Source organism: Apteryx mantelli, chromosome 2, assembly GCF_036417845.1.
Source record: "Apteryx mantelli isolate bAptMan1 chromosome 2, bAptMan1.hap1, whole genome shotgun sequence".
NCBI classification, from domain to species: Eukaryota; Metazoa; Chordata; class Aves; order Apterygiformes; family Apterygidae; genus Apteryx; species Apteryx mantelli.
Window position 1 is genome coordinate 30,207,523 of NC_089979.1, and position 16,322 is coordinate 30,223,844.

The following is a 16,322-nucleotide window of genomic DNA, read 5'->3' on the forward strand; positions in this document are numbered from 1 at the left end:
ACAATTAATAGATTTATAAAATCTCTGTCTAACATAATGGAGGGAAACCAACAGCTGAAATAATTGTTTTAATTACTCATATCTCTCTCCTAGAAATTAGTAACTCAAGAAAGAAACTAGGTCATCATTCTGTGACAGCTCCGTGAAAACTGCTTGAGGAGTACAGCAGCATTCAGCAAAAGAGCAGTTCTGAATGGATTGACACAGTAAGTAGTTCCCTGTGTGCTGACAGTGGCTCAAGCAGGAAGCAAACCTGGGCTTGCCCTGCCCAAATGCGAAGTACAGATGCATAAGAGCAGCTCTAATCTATATCACTGGAAGATTAGTTGTAAAACTTCACCCCAGTAGACCCAGTTCCCTCCTCTATTCTCCTATCCCTAAGTCTCCCCTCCATGTCCTCTCAACTTTTCTTGTTTCTTGTTCATGTCATGAATACAGGTCTGCCACTTAAAGCAGCTAGAGGTTTAAAACAGTAGTTTTTTTTGACAACAAGATACACTTGCAACTGGTCATTTCTGGCTGTTTAAAGGCCAATTGGTGTAACATACAGAGTGCAAAGCATTTTTTTCACAAATCTAGCCATTGGGCTGTTCAGTTCAGAGAAGACAGTCAATGAGGTGCTCAAAATAACTGAACATACAGAGAAATTAATTGATTGATCCTGTTTCTGTTCTCTAATCCAATATTAGAAATGGGAACATTTAATGATTTAAAAGAGTAATGGAATTACTGAAAACCAATAAAGTAACATTTTCCGAGCACTTCCTTATTCATCCCCCAACAAAATTAACCCTCTGGGATTCAGTGCCAGAGGATGCAAGAGAAACCTCAAATACAGCTGAAGTCAGGCATCAGGCATTTTTATATGCAGCTATGGATAAACTACATTGTTTTTGTTTGTTTTTAAAATATCGGCTACAACCCTTCATGATCCAGAGAGTAAGATGACTGATAAAACTGGCAGGACTTGAAGAGCAACTTCACCAGCCATCAGGTTACTCAACAGATTGCCATTTTTCTAGCAGCTTCTGCAGCACTAGGTCAATGCTATCAAAATTGATATCTGGTCTGGACCCAAGCTGCAGATGAGTTTCATACGAACTTTGCAAAGTCCCAAACACATATATCATCTGTAAGCCTGAGAAACTATATTTCTCACTATTTTTGTTTTCTTGGGAAGCAGATGTATCCTTAGCTATGAAGACAGGAAGACTCATTTAGTGGCCTAAACGCTGGGTGGTCTTGTGCTCAATATCCTGTGGAGTAGGCCTTGACAGAACTACCCAACAGGCATTCATAAAAATAAATGAGTAGCCTAAATCTAGAGTGATCATTGCCAGAGACACAACAGTAACCTGCAAGTGTGCAGTAGGGTTTAGAAAGGCAATTCGAGCATAAGTTATTATATCAATGGCAACTAGACTGAAATAATTTCAATGGCATTTTTTGATTTTCAGATCAATGCATGATACCCCAACAGGTAACATTTTGTCACTTTCTTAGCAACAAAATTGAAGAGATACCAAAATAATGGCAACAAATTCAAGTCAAAAATGAAGTAAGATTTCAAAAGGCATATACACTTTCTAAAGCCAAAGGAAGAATACTGCACTGCTAAGAAAAGGTATGCAACCAGGTAATTCAAAATCCACTGTCACCTCTCAACTCGCCTGAGTGGATTTTCCAGTTTGTGGATTAGTTTGTTCTGAAGTGGGTTCGATCTGAAAGCTGTCTGGCCCCATTCCACTTCACATGACTTTGCAGTCAATGGTGTCTGGTGACCTCTCTTTTCTTAATCACACCCTGCCTGTAGGTTCACACATAGTTGGCACAATACATTTCTGGATTATCACACCCTTTGTGCCCCCTGCACCCCCCCCAATTATCAAGAGCTGGTTGTACTGCATGCATGTAGCATTGATATTCCACCTGAAAACTATCTTTGACATGTTCTCCTTTGAACATTCAAAGCCATCTTCCTCAAAACTTTTGTTTTTCAATCAAGCATTACACAAAACTGTACAGGATTTTCCATTTAGATACTGGTGCCAGTTTATGATGGGATTACCAATAGCAATACGTGCAGGCATTTAATAAAAACAGCTATGTCCTATATAGTAAAGTACAGTTTCTGCTGGAGCTCTGCTTCCTCTTCAATTTTTTAAAATAACTTGATAGGTTAGCCCATTTCAAGAAAAGTCAGCCACTCTGAAATGGCACCACACTTTTATAAATAAGCACCTTCAAAAAGAACACATCAAACTGGTTTCAAGATGGCTAAATTTAACTTTCTTAAAAAGAAAGGTGCTAGAATGAGGTGCTCACAGCTCAAACACATACATGTTGTGCAGTCCTGAAGAATAGTAGGACAGAGTGGGGCTAGGCGAACGGGTCTGCTGCCGTGCTGGTTTGACTGTGCGAGGAAGAATGGAGGGACTGGTGGAAGAGGACAGCTTTGAACTCCGTGGTGGAACTGGGGGAGCATTCAGGAGCCTGCATTCCTCTCTTACCTGTACAAAAGAAGAATATGTAAGCAAACAGCTAGAAAATCTGGGCAAACAGCACTCTGAAGCAGATGAAACACATCAGTTCAGACTTATTTTGTGAAAGGCAATAATTAAAAAGGGAGGAGAAGAAAAGAATAATACTAAGTGCATACATTTACAACAGTATATGGCTGTCATAAGGACCTTCTAAAGAATGCCTTACTACGAGCGGTTACTAATGGTGGTCTTAGGGTGCTTTTTAATAAATAGCTTGATATCTACTCATTTAAAAAGAGGTAGAAATGAAACTATTTAAAAGAACCTTTCAGTAACATACAAAATCAGACTGTTCTAGATATTTTATGATCTGTAAGAAGAAATTCATTAGGTTTAAACTCCATTAATGCTGTTTATTTAGACGTAATAATCCAAGCTTGCAAAATGAAAAGATCTCACCGACTTTGATGTTTCACAACTTATTTCAGCAGTGATACTCAACCATCCAGTTAGAGAATAATTCCCAGCTCCATCCCTCAGGAATAGTACATGTATCTATCATTTACCAACTACATCCGTGGCATAAAAAGCTGCAGGAAAGCACTAAAACAGACTGGATTTTGGTTGTCATTTTCACTGTTTGCTGTTGCTTCATCTTTGCTCTTGGTCTAAGTGCTCTGATGGATGGGCTGATCTTTCCTTTCCACTCACTGCCCAGCAGAGGGCACGGCGTCACCAGCCGTGCTCCCCACGCTCCCTAGCCCAGCACCATACAACCAGCCCCCTTAGCACAGAAAAAAATAAAATTTTCAGCGCCGAACCTGATGAAGCATGAGTGGTGGAGTTATTTTTTAATATGTTAAATTATGAAAACCAAAAAGCAAAACAACCCTACTTTTTTTCCTCCTCTGTGCGTACAAACTAAGAATGGACCAAGCCTCAAGATCAGATCAAGAGACTGAAATGCATACAGATGTGGACGCTGGGATTCAAATCTGGAGCTTCAGTCCTTCTGTAGCTCCCAAAGAGGAATTCCAGGGTAAGGTTAACTGCAAAATGCACTGGTTGAAAGGCACAGGGCAGAAGAGCCTCTTAAAATAATGAACCAACTTATTAGGATGAATTTCAAGCAAAAGAACTTTTTGTCTCCAAGCAGATTTCCAGATCACACAAATCTTGCTTCCAGGATCAGTGTTGAGGGACACAGTTTTAGTAAAGCAAATGATATGGATGGAATTATAAGGAAAGATCTGGGCTTTTGCTAAAAGCTTCTGAGGTAGCCATACTGCATAAGGCAAAAACTATTTATGAACTGTACTATGAAAATAGACTAGGTCTTCTTTAGTTTAAGTTTCTTCAAAACTAACTTTAACAAAAACTAGCAACAAAGCCAATAGGTCTACTTATTGCAGCCAGCTAATTTTTTAGCCTAAAACACATGACCATAGCTCTGCTTATCTGAAACTGGGCTTGGACCTGTCTAGTCAGGAGTAAAATAGTAGGATCCACCCCCATAAAAAAACAGTGGAGTTAAGACCTTAATCTTGTCAACATATACTTGGGAGAGTACCTTCATTTACTAAGGCTAAAGGTGAGTAAGGTTACCAAAAGTTAGACTGTCAGACAAGATTTTTAAGGACTCACCACCTACCCCTGGCAGGAAAAGACCTCTATGTTCTGCTTCTTTGAAATAGTCTTAGATGCAACAGGAAAGGGAAATTCTCATTCTGTCTGGAAGTCACAGTTTATTTTCAAATTTAACAACACTGCAGAACTAAAAGTGAACTTAGCAATTCTGCAACACATAATTAGCAATTAAAGTGATTTAATTTATTTAAAAACAAAATAAATGTGGAACCTTTTGCAATTCGCTTCAGTGCTTTCAAAATGCAACAACCCATTTAATACTTATGTGAAATGGAAAATTGGGGACTGGGACATTGTAGTACATTCTTTCCCTAATTCAGAACAAGTTAGAACTACAGGAAATGCCCAACAGCATAAAACACTGAAATAAATCTTGCTCTAAGGGTTATTTGCTCTCTCGCAAAAAATGGAATCAATTTTATTCATGTTTGTTATTGAATTCAGGCATAAAACTCTTCAACCATTTTAGTGCTGTGCCCCAAGGATGCCTATGGACTTTTTTTCCCCCCCAAGTCAGACTAGGCAAAGTTAATATGCCATGCTATTGAATATATACCATGGGGTTAGAGGGACTGTTCAGGGGAGCTCTTGGAGCACAGCAGATGGTCAAGGGGTTAAAGAAATTCTTTACTGGAGAGACTACTGGCATTCAAAGGTACTGGCGTAACAAACTATACCCAGCTCCTTTCCTGACCTGGACTGTAGATCAGAATTAGGCTGTAAACAATATCAGTTTGTAGTCCCAGTTGGTCCCTGTCACAAGACCATGACTACTGCTGCCAGACTCAGCTCTGAGGAAACACAGCAGATGAATAATATGGAGAGGTTTTGCAGATTAAACTAGCAAGAGCAATGGGAAAACTTCACAGGAGACGTACCTCACTGGTCCAAGAGTACAGCAACGAAGTAAATATAGGAGGGGGGAGAACAGTCATGGTGTGCTAAAATGATTGCCTTGATGGCTGTTACTAGGAAATACTCTTTCACCCATCAGCACTGGATGACAGGCAGTTGCCAGAGGCAAATAAAGTACATTTGCACGGCAATACTTCTGTATTCAAACAGTCTGGCCTGTGAAACAGTGATGGTGACCCCCTTTTAATGGTGTACGGTGCTAACCTTATTTTAAAAAGCATTATAACCTCATTCACTTTTTTTGGTGCCAGCTGCCACCATCCTGTCAGGACCCACCTGGACCTTGGGGTGTTACAACCCAGTGCCTGCACTATATGTCGCTCAAAACGCCCTGGTAGCAGCCGATTTTGGCCGTGGGGCTCTTCAAGGAGGGGCACCCCCGAGAAGCAGTCTGCAGCACCCGTCTGTGGGAGCCGCGGCCACGAAACGTGCTCACAGCCTTACAGCACCGTGTGAACGCCGGAGCTGCAGCGAGGCCCAAGGCGTGCACGGGCCTGACCTGATCTACCGCTGCTGAGACTGCCTGGACGAAAAAAAACACAGTTGCTGGTATTGCCATGAGTAAAGCAATTTAATGTCCCTTGCTTACAGAAGTTTGAACTTCTGGCATATTCCATCTGGGACATGCCTTAAATCAATCAGGAAAACAGTCTCTGATTTTACTCAAATTAGTGTTTGGGGACTGAAGCAACTTCTTAGTTACAGGCTTTAATTCAGAGGCTGTTTTCTTTTACTTCTGCCTTCATGCTATTTTGACTTTCCTCACAGGTATTTAGAAAATGCACGTTACCAGGATGTTTTCATCCTGTAGATGAGAAAAAAAAACAAAAGCTTCTGAAATACTTGAGTGTCCTTCTCTCCTACAAATAGTTCCCGTACACATATTTTAAATTTAGTGCATGCAAAAATACAATTATCAGCCAAACTCTGCAGAAACACTATGGAATATCATTTTAGAGGGAGTGATGACTAAACCTCATGTTCATCAGCAGCTATCGAGATCTACTTATTCTATAAATACTCTACATGGAAACCATACAAACATCTTTTCAACCCCAACCCACTCACGAATTCAGCAGGTCACTGATATCCATTCCAAAGCTGTTCCAGAAAGCCACAAAACCAATTCTAAATCATTATCCCATCTATGGAGATTCAATTTAGCATTTTTTCTTTTTTTTTTTTTAATGAGGTTACGCCTCTGCTCACCTCAAAATGTAATCTAATAACTTTAGCAGAAATTAGTTCTCTTACATGGCCAGAAAGCAGTATTAAAACTGCTGTCAACACTCACCCACATTACCTCAGCCTTGGTATGTAAAACACACATGACAAAGTCGCACACTTTTCAAGATGACCTTGAAAGGCAATTGCCCTGGCAATATACATATGTATCCAAACACCACCGCAGTGACCCCGAAAAAGGCCTGAATAAGGGATTCCCTATTCCACAGGTTTTTCCCAAGGGTGTGGGCCGCACCTCCGCTGCGGGGCAGGTGCTCCCAGCACTCCCAGCGCCCCGCTTCTCTCCCCGTGGCACTGCACCATGACCGGGCAAGCGGGGTCCCCGCCAGCTCCCCACCGCCAGGGCCGGGGGCGCGAGGGGCCCGCAGCCCCTGCCCGGAGAGCTGCCGCCACCCCGCTGCGACCACAGTCGTCCTCCCCCCGCAGCCTCGCGTTCTCACCCGCTGCCTCGCGTGGGCTATGGCACTCGTCTGACCCGGCGCTGAAGCAGTTCAGCTCACAGAAATCACAGCAGGAAACTAATCATTTTCCAGATCCAGATCTGGCTCCCTGCCCAGGCACAGGAGTGCCAGAGCCAGCACAAAAGAGAAGCCAGGACCATGTGGCTGGGAAAGGAGGAGGAGGGTGGGACCAGCCCCGTCGTCGGTTTGCATCAGCGCAGGCTGCTGGAGAAGCTCGTCCGCGCACGGTGCAGGCTGGCACCTGCCCAAAGCGGCTGGACGAAGCTTAGGTACATACCTGACCTCAAAAGCAAGGGAGCGTACCTGGGTTCCAGCGCATAGACATAACATGTAAACACTCTTTGTGAAGAGGACATAATGTCTTTAATTTCCTATCTCTGCTGAAGCTGCTGTGGCTGCTTTTTTCAAACTGTTTGGTGGCACCGCAGTTGTGCACTTTAGGCCTGCACTGTCACTTTTCTCTCCTCTCCTATCTGCAACTGCCTAGCAGGATAAGCAAGTTAATCCAGTGAAAGTTAACCCAGCACAAATAAATAAAACTTAATTTTCAACCAGATCAGTTTTTCAACTGGATCGTGGTCTGACTCCCAGGGCTATTGCAAACACTGTTGAGACTGTGGGGTGGCAATAGGAAAAGGATGGGATCAGCACAGTGCACTGTAATTTGGTCTTAGATTATCCTCAGTTTCCTGTGAAGCCATGCTCCTGAAAACACTGTTGGGTTTGCAAGTGGGCAGATTTTTTTTAATTTTAAATTGTATCACAAAACCTGCAAAACTAATTCATTAAATGGAAATATCCGTGAGGAATCATGTGAAATAAGTATTTATCATTTACATTTTGCTAGTTTCTAGAAAGTCTTTTGGGGGGGAACTTCTTCCCTTTTTTAAATTAATGTTTAGGACTATGACAGGAGATCTGATAAGAGGTGGAATTTCCACCCAGTTCACATAAGATCCTGAGGATGAACCCTATTGGTATTTTCACCCTGTGTGCTCTCCACCAAGTTTCAGATTCGGAGAAATGATTTCCCCATGAGTTTATATTAGCAACCCTGGGCCTAGAAACACACACTGTTTAAAAATGAGTCTTTGAGAAGACTCATTTATGAACTCTGCAGAGTTCCTATTTAAACATATGTGCTTTCAACAGACACCACAGAGCAGTAAATTCAGCTTCGGCTTGGTAAAGTTTAGTTGAGGACAATGACACTTAATATTCTTCAAAATCTGCCATAGACTTGTAACAGAGAAGATAAACTCTCATTAATACACATTGCAAATCTGTAGAAATTCTAGCCATTCCTACTATCAGGGACTGTTAACTGAAGACACAGAGGTGATCTGTGGCAATTCCAAGCAGGTTCCTGTCTCATGTACTTCAGCCACAGAAAATTTGAGGAAAACATGCAGCATTTGTAGAGAGACAATGCGGAAAGCAAGGGAAGCAAAGAAATGACCTAAAAATTCTCAGTTCTTGTCTGTGAGAGCAAAAAGTCAATAAATATCACCTGGGAGTTGCAGGATCAAATGACTACTTGATCCTTGATTTTAAATACACCTCTTAAGATTCTTAGGACACCTGGCAGGAAATTAGTTGAAACTGCACATCTCCTCTCACCCTTTCCTTGCCTTCCACCTGCCCCCCCCCCCCCATCAAGATCTTCTCTAAAAAATGCCCAAGCATACTCTTCACCTGCTAAAACAGAAACAAAACAACATGAATTAACCCAGACTTACTGCTTCTGATTTGGGAGGCACTGGAGGTGGAGGTAGGGAAACATCTGAAGACTTGGTTGTTGCTCCAATAGTCCCAGGCACAGGAAGAGGTGCAGCACCACACTTTGATCGGAAAGAGCCTCTGTAATTGTCACATTTGTTCTTTTCACTTAGTGAGTGAGTAAGAGGCTGGTCCGCAGGCTTTCCGGATCCTTGGTCCAGCCACAGCTCTTCATAAGGAAGTTCTGGTTTTGTAGGTAGAAACACTGATTCTTCACTAACTTCAGGAAAAAGATAATCACTGCTACTGTCACCAGAATCCTGGTACTGAAGAGCATCGTGAGAAAACAGGGCCCATTCATTACACAAGTCCCTGCAACCGTGAAGATTCACTTCACTATTCCCATGCAAATTGTTTCCATAGACGCACACCGAGAGCCGATGGAAGGACTGCGTAAGCTCGTCCCGGGCATAGCTCAGGGAATTCGGCACATGGCTGTGCCCAGTGCATCGACTTTTCTTCGGGCTCTTGCAATCTTCGTTCCAGTCAGTTTTCACATCTCGCACAGCACGGGAATACTCATCTATGTCAAACTGTTCCTGGCATATATTAAACCAGTGCTGGATGAGGGATTCATGCCACAGCTCCCCCTTCACAAGACTGTCAGGTAGGGTAAATTTTGGAAGTGTCAAGTGCAAGGGAAAATGCATTGGAATAATTTTGTTGCCACGAAGCACACAACAAACCACCACAGTCTTGGTTTGAATGTTGACAAACTTATATCTGTGCCCTTCACGGATAAAATGCAGGTCATAAGGGTTTCTTGGTGTAGGACTTGGCACAGTTACATTAACAGGCAGCCTGGTTTTTTCTACTATATTGCGAATTGTGTGCTCACCTTCTTGCATCTGCACCTCCAATGGGCTGCGGGTACTAAACCTGCCCTTACACTGGAAAGGGAGACTGATGCTTTCGTTGGTCCTGTGGTTCATGCAGATGAGGCAGGGCATTTTGCCTCTGCCCAGCTTACTAATTGAATTAAGTTTCCCAATTTTCTTGAAGATGGTGTTGAGTCGTGACTTCTCCTTAGAAGATTTTGCATAAAGGATTTCTGCTTGCCCCATTAAAGTGAGCTCATCCCCAGTACTAAGCGTAATGTTGTAAACCTCAGTGTCTTCATTACATTCACCTGAAGCCACCTGCAAAATAATAATAAACAGTTTGACGATAATACTTCAGTTCATACCAAATCTATTGACACTGTACTTATAAACTATATTTTGAAAGAAACTAAACTAATTTTAATTGAAAAGCTGAGTAGTCAAATGCAAGGTTTACAGACTCAAGCTCAGCCAAGTAACATTTTTGTTGTGCCACACATTCTCCTATCTTACTCGAGGGGAAACAGTCACCTGAAAGTGCCAAAGAGGGTATGAGAACATACGTAACCATTTTTTTAAGAAAGGACAAATCCACATGTTCCGACAATTCAAAGAGCCACTTGTGCCAAGCAGCTATGACAGAGTGTATCTGGATTTCCTTGGACATCTTTTCCCTCCCCCCTTGTTTCTGCTGCTTTCTGGTACTTATTTGCCAGGATCTTGAGGGAAGCAAACATCCTCCTCCTACCATCTTCAATTCCCTGAGGAGCAGAAAGGTGATCTCATCATTATGGATGAAGCACATCCCTTTGATATAATTTCTTCCAGGCTACTGGGAATGAGAGATGACATCTATTCCCTGAAGGAGAAGTCAAGAATATTGGTTCTACCCCATCTGCCAAACTCCCCCCCCCACTTCCTTGCTCTCCTAGTCATAGACTTCCTTCCTCATTTTTTGATCATAATTGCTATTTAAGAGATTAAACAACATATGCACAGCCATGTGTTTGCTTTTCTACTATGGAAATTGTACTGCAGAGAGAGAGAAAAGAAAAAAAAAAAGCAGAACAGATGTCCAAGGCTCATTTGTTCCTGAAGTTATTTCCTTAAGACTGGAATAACTCTTTACAGACAAGCTCTCTCTCTCTGCCCTATTTGGGTGGCTTCACGTGGAAGGTCTTTCTCAGGGACCTAACAGAACTCACCCAGCTCTACCTCAGCAGCAACAGATACCTATTCACAAAAGAAGGTGCACCAGACAAACACTAGTGGCCTACTGTAGACCATTTTATTAAAGGAATACTGAATATATTTAAAATATGCAGCTGAAAAAAACATGCAAAAATGGTAAATCCCCTCTTCACCTACAAATCCCCCAAAGACTTCATTTAGCTGCAATAAGTTCAAATTCCAGGCCTCAAATTCCGGTATCATCACAGAACAGCCACTGCATGAACTCAAAAGTGTAATTCCAATTAGTTATAACTGCTGTAAAAAAACCCTTCGTCATGTAAGCTGTGGTCTGCCATTTATCTGCATTCATAAAGCTGTGCTTGCGTTCTGCAAATCTTTCAGAGCGAATGTAGAGGCAGGTCACTAGAGGTGTGCCTTCTCAGCAGTTCAGTTTCAGCGCTTCCTGAGAGGAAATCATTCAAGTTCCAAATTATCTAAACAAACACTGATTAGTCTAATCCAGGAAACTGCTAGAATTTTATTGTACATAATACTCATTCACAGTTTATACCATTGGCCAGACAAGATTTTGAAACACCATGGCGTGAAAGGAAAGCAGTCAGTCCTTACTGATAACAGGGGAATGACGCTCATTGCCATTTTCTCCTCGAAACCACTACAGAGAGCTGCATTCAAGCTGCAGCCAGTGATGTAGTTTTGACTTGGGTGAAGCTGATAAAGGTTGAGGACACGCAGTGCTCTGTGCACATACCAGTCAATTCTCCTCCCTTCTCTTTCGGAAAGGGCATATTCTGCAAGCAAATTAGTTTCTAGTACCTATAGATACATGCGGATGGCTTGCTTGGACAACGCAAGCCGCACTCTCAGAAATTTAAACTTGGGAATGTGTTGTTACACATCCTCATGTCCCGAAAGCCACTGCCAGGAGCGAGGGAGGTGTTATAACCCATCGCTGTGGGAGCTGCTGCTTTGACAACATGCAGTTCCCTAGTGATTCACAAACAAACAACTCGCTGTGCAAGGAAATGGACAGTCAGACGTGAGCGCACAGAGGTAACCGACTTGCATAGCTTCACAGTGAAGGGCTCATGAAGGGATGGCATTCATTTCAACCAAGCAAGCAACAGAAATGGATTTTTAGATTAGACAGGTCTGTTCAAATCTTAAAATTTTGAAAATGCTCTTCATTTTTTATTGGAATATAGTCACAGGACAATAACAGGTGAAATAAAGCTGAATTTTACTGTGTTGCAACAAAAGAAAAATCATGCCACAGTTCTAATTCGGTGCTCTGAATAAAACACCATTGTGCATACTTCCTTCTGAACAAAAATATATGAGATATCAGTTGCTGTCCAAAACTATCATAAAAAAAGAAAAAGTGAAACCAAGTGCCTAAAGACTGCAAAACTCTGACTTCATTTCTATTCACAAAACTTTACTATGGTGAAGTAAAGGCTGCCAGCAGACCTCAGCAGGCTAAGTGTATTTTAAAGTGTAAGTTCTGAAAGTCAAAAAGCTAACCCCTCTCTTTTTGTGTTAGATTTGCACTTAGTTCATTTATTACCACATGCTAGTTAACATCTATAAAGTATACATAGTGGGTAAATATTCATTCCAGGACATTAGCAACAAATGCATCTCTCATTCATATCATGAAATCAAATCACTCTAAAATCCTCTAAAAACTCATGCATAGATGTCTCCTTAAGTTTATATTTCTCAAATTACATAGCTAAATAACCTTCATTTTGCCCTCATTGCAATGATCTATGAAAATCAAACTTGCTCTGTGTTGCTCACTAAACCATTTCCATTTATCAGTGTCCACAAGACTTAGGAAAACATCAATCACTAGGGCCATGGACTTTAGCTCAGGATATCAGATGACAAACTCATAGAATCATCTGGGTTGGACAGGACCCCCACAGGTCTTCTAGTCCAACCTCCCGCTCAAAGGAGCTCTAGTTGGAGCAGGCCACTCAGAGGCCTGTCTGGTTAAATTTTTAGTTTCTCTGAGGATGGAGATTCTACATCTTCTCTGGGCAACCTCTCCCAGTGCTTTACCACTCTCATGGTAAACCTTTTTTTTTTCCCTTACATCATCAGATCAGAATTTCCATGTTCCAGCTTATGCCTGTTGCCTCTTCTTTTTCCACTGGGCACCTCACAAGAGTCTGTCTCTGCCTTCTTTATACCCTCCCATTAGGTAGGCATGCACAGCAATAAGATTTCCCCTCAGTCTTTCCAAGACTGAACAAACCTACTTCTCTTTGCCTCTCCTCATATGTCATTTGCTCCAGTCCCTCGACCATCTTGGCGTACTGGACTCACTTGCACGTGCTAATGCCTTTTGTGTATTAGGGGGCCCAAAACTGGAAACATCACTCCAGCTGTAGTCTCGCAAGTGCCAAATGGTGGGGGATAATCACTTCCCTCGACCTGCTGGCTATACTCTTGCTAATACAGCCCAATATGCAGTTGGCTGCCTTTGCCCCAACTGCTGACTGTTCAACTTGTTGCCCACCGGGACCCCCCTGGAGCTCTCTCTGCAAAGCTGCATCCTAGCCAGTCACCCCCAGCCTGTTGCATGAGTTATTCTGTCCCAAATGCCGGGCTTTGTGCATGCCTTTGGTGAAGTTCAAGGCTCCTGTCAGCCCAGGAACCAATCACTCAAGGCTGCTCAGTTGTTAGCAGCTCCTTGGGTCAGATTTGACTGAAGTCATGTAGCGCTCTTAAAGAAAACATGATATGAGAGAGAGTATGTATCAAAAATTATTCCTAAAGGCAGAATGGACAACACCATACCAGATTCAGCTCCCTCTGCCCTCTAAACTTCCAGCACTAACACAGCAGGATTTATACCTTCAAACATGCCTACATTCCTTTATAGCACAGCTCAGAGCACGCCATACGTACCCTCCCCTTCCTGCTATGAAACCACTGGTGGGATGTAACAGAGCCCTACATTATTTCAGACACTTTGAACTGCTAGCAGCATGTCCCACCCTGTGCACATGATCCAGCATATTATTTGTATATGAAGACAAGAAGACAAAAGTGTACTATCTCAGAGTGGCAAAGTTAAGGTAGTTCAGAATACAAAATGACACAGAAATTAGGATATATTTTTCTGGCATCTGGCAGACTGCTAAATCTCTTCAAAATTCTGGAAAAATTGAAACACTCCACAGAAGGTATAAAGTATTCCTGGTCAGAAAATATTTTAACAATTAAGAAGTACCTGGGAAGCCTTCATTTAGTAGCATAACAGCCGATTCCAGTCCCAATGTGACTCTACTCTGACCCATACTTTCAGCTCATTTCCTCTCTACCCTGGAACAATACTCTTGCCTCCTTGGTGACTTCTCCTGCCAGATTCAGTTTTGAATCTTCAGGTGTGAGGACAAAAACCTTGTAACTGGTAGGAAGCTGAGACCAGCTGATGGAACGGGGAGAAAGTAAGGTAGGACAATACCTCAAACATCTCCTTAACATGGCAGTACCCTCATGTTATAATTTTTTGTGTATACCTCTCCTCATATCTTCTGTTTGAAAGAGGAGTTCTTCATTGGACAACTCCTATACAACAACTTGAAGCAGTAACTACCATACCTCCAGTTGCAGTCATTACCTGATAAACAAAAAGCCTTCTCCAATTATTAAACAATTAGCCTTGGGAGTATCCTGAAATAACTCCTTCCACAAACATGTTCAGCTTTGTGGTTGTTCTCTCTAAATACACTGCTTTACACATTATAACGATGACTCCCATAGTTCCCCCCTCTTTGCCCTTCCCAGACAATTCTCACTTCCTGGTAATAGGTGAGAGCCATCAATGCGCCTAGTGTTGTGGAAGAGGCACTTTGGCATTCTACAGTCCAAAGCCATTTAGAAATCACTTGTAGGTGTTCAGATTGAACAACTAATGTACAGAGGACCACAGAATCAGAATCAACCTATTCCGCACTGTATTTACTCTTCACCTTCCTATTGCCAGTTGTCAATCCATAGTAGTGGTTCAATATTGATGCCAGGATGCTGACCAGAGAGGCTGCTGCCTTAGAGATATTTTATCAAACACACTGCAAAAAAGTGGTCGGTTAAGTCACTATAAATTTTTTACATTTTAAGACTCCTGCAATTCAATAGCAAATCAGAGGGCAATTCCATTTAGTGCAGAAGACAGGCATCAGAAAGATGATGAAAGATTATTTAGGAAACATTTGCTTTTGGGAAAGCTTAAGCATATAATTTTTTTTGCTTAAGCAAAAGTTAACTCAGAATAATAGATTTTGATAACACCTGAGTCAATATGCTGTCTTGAACTCCAATTGTTCTAATTTGTTATAGTTTGAAGTAGAAGTGTTTAATCACTTGGGCATGTATGAACTTCATATAAAAAATGATTTGTGGCTTCATATAGCTTGTTATGCCTGCTAGATCCTATTAAAGTAGTGTAAGCACTGCATTCACAGTAAAAATTCGCAGCTAGGATTTTTAGCTAGCACTCTAAATTTGAGGCCTCTGATTCATTGTTACTGCATACAATTTTCAGTATTAAAGCCAAAGGACCAATCAGAGCATTATTATTATTATTATTATTATTTTACAGGTTACAAAAAATGCATAAAGTTTTTTAATATTAAAAAACAGTCTTCAGGAGAATGTCAGCTGAAGAAATAAGCAAGCTTTTTAAAGGAAATTGGCTAAATTCAATGAGAAAGCATCCTTTTTTTTCTTTTATAAATCTGCTTGTCTCACAAGACAAAGAATCAGCAAGTACAACTTCTCCTGTTAGTATAGGCATGCTTCCTTCTCAACTGAGACAGACTTTGCTCTGAAGCCAGTTAAAGCTGGCTTTCACATTGCTTTAAGGATGTCTCAAGTAAATCAAAAGGTTCAAACAGAGCCCTGAAATATATGACAGATAATGACAGGGCTCTAACTTCTAATGTGAAGCATATCTTCATGTGGCATGTCCGAAAGGGCAGCCCATGTAGCCATATGAGGCAGTGAACCTTGCTTGCTATCTGGGCTCCTTTCAGAGCAGAAACCCTCTAGAAGATACATAAAACTAGGCATGAAGCAGTGTATCGACTTCTCTCACTCTAAAAATATGTAGCAGATCCTGAAGAAAAGAGGTAATCACTACTGCAACATTTTAAAAAAACACTATAGTTTACAGCCTTCTAAATACGTGTGCTTTAGTGAACTCGGGGCAAGATTATCAGACCAACAGAGTTGCGACCAAATCAGGAGATCAATCTTGCCTCACTGGACTGTATTAACATGTCAAAAAAAAAAAAAAAAAAAAAGTTTTCATCATACATTTATTTCTGACAAAATGCATACTCTGTATTGATCAATGTAGTTAAATCACTGTGAAAAGAGGATTACATAAAAATAAATAAATAAATAAATCAGATATCAAAAGTTCACACCAGCCAAATGGTATCTTTGGTAGGAAAGAAAAATATCATTACAGCTAGTTAACTATTGCACTTTTCATTCTAGAAATGCTCTTCAAACTGCTCTACAGTGTCTCCAGGGAGACCGAGTGATATCTTCAAGATGAAAATGAGATCCCAGAAGGTTTAAAGGGTATTACTATGTCACTAAGTCAGTGTGATGTCATTTAGATTTCAGGAATTTATGGCTCGTCCAACATTCACTCTATCAAACAATACTGTTTCTTTTTAAGAGAACTTTTTCTGACTTACGCCCCAATATGATGTGGGGTTTTTGGTCTTTTTTTTTTTCCCAAGTCTTCTCTC

The 16,322-nt window shown here is 41.4% G+C and overlaps 1 protein-coding gene across 1 annotated transcript in view; it reads right to left on the minus strand.

Annotated features, from left to right (window-relative positions):
• The window catches only part of GAREM1 (GRB2 associated regulator of MAPK1 subtype 1), a 103,854-nt gene that overhangs the window by 2,273 nt on the left and 85,259 nt on the right, over positions 1-16,322 (minus strand). Inside the window, exons 4-5 of the mRNA XM_067292315.1 lie at positions 8,491-9,669; positions 2,341-2,510 (exon numbers count right to left, since the gene is read on the minus strand). Of these exons, the coding sequence (XP_067148416.1) occupies positions 2,341-2,510; positions 8,491-9,669 (1,349 nt within the window). The remainder of the gene's footprint in view (positions 1-2,340; positions 2,511-8,490; positions 9,670-16,322) is intronic.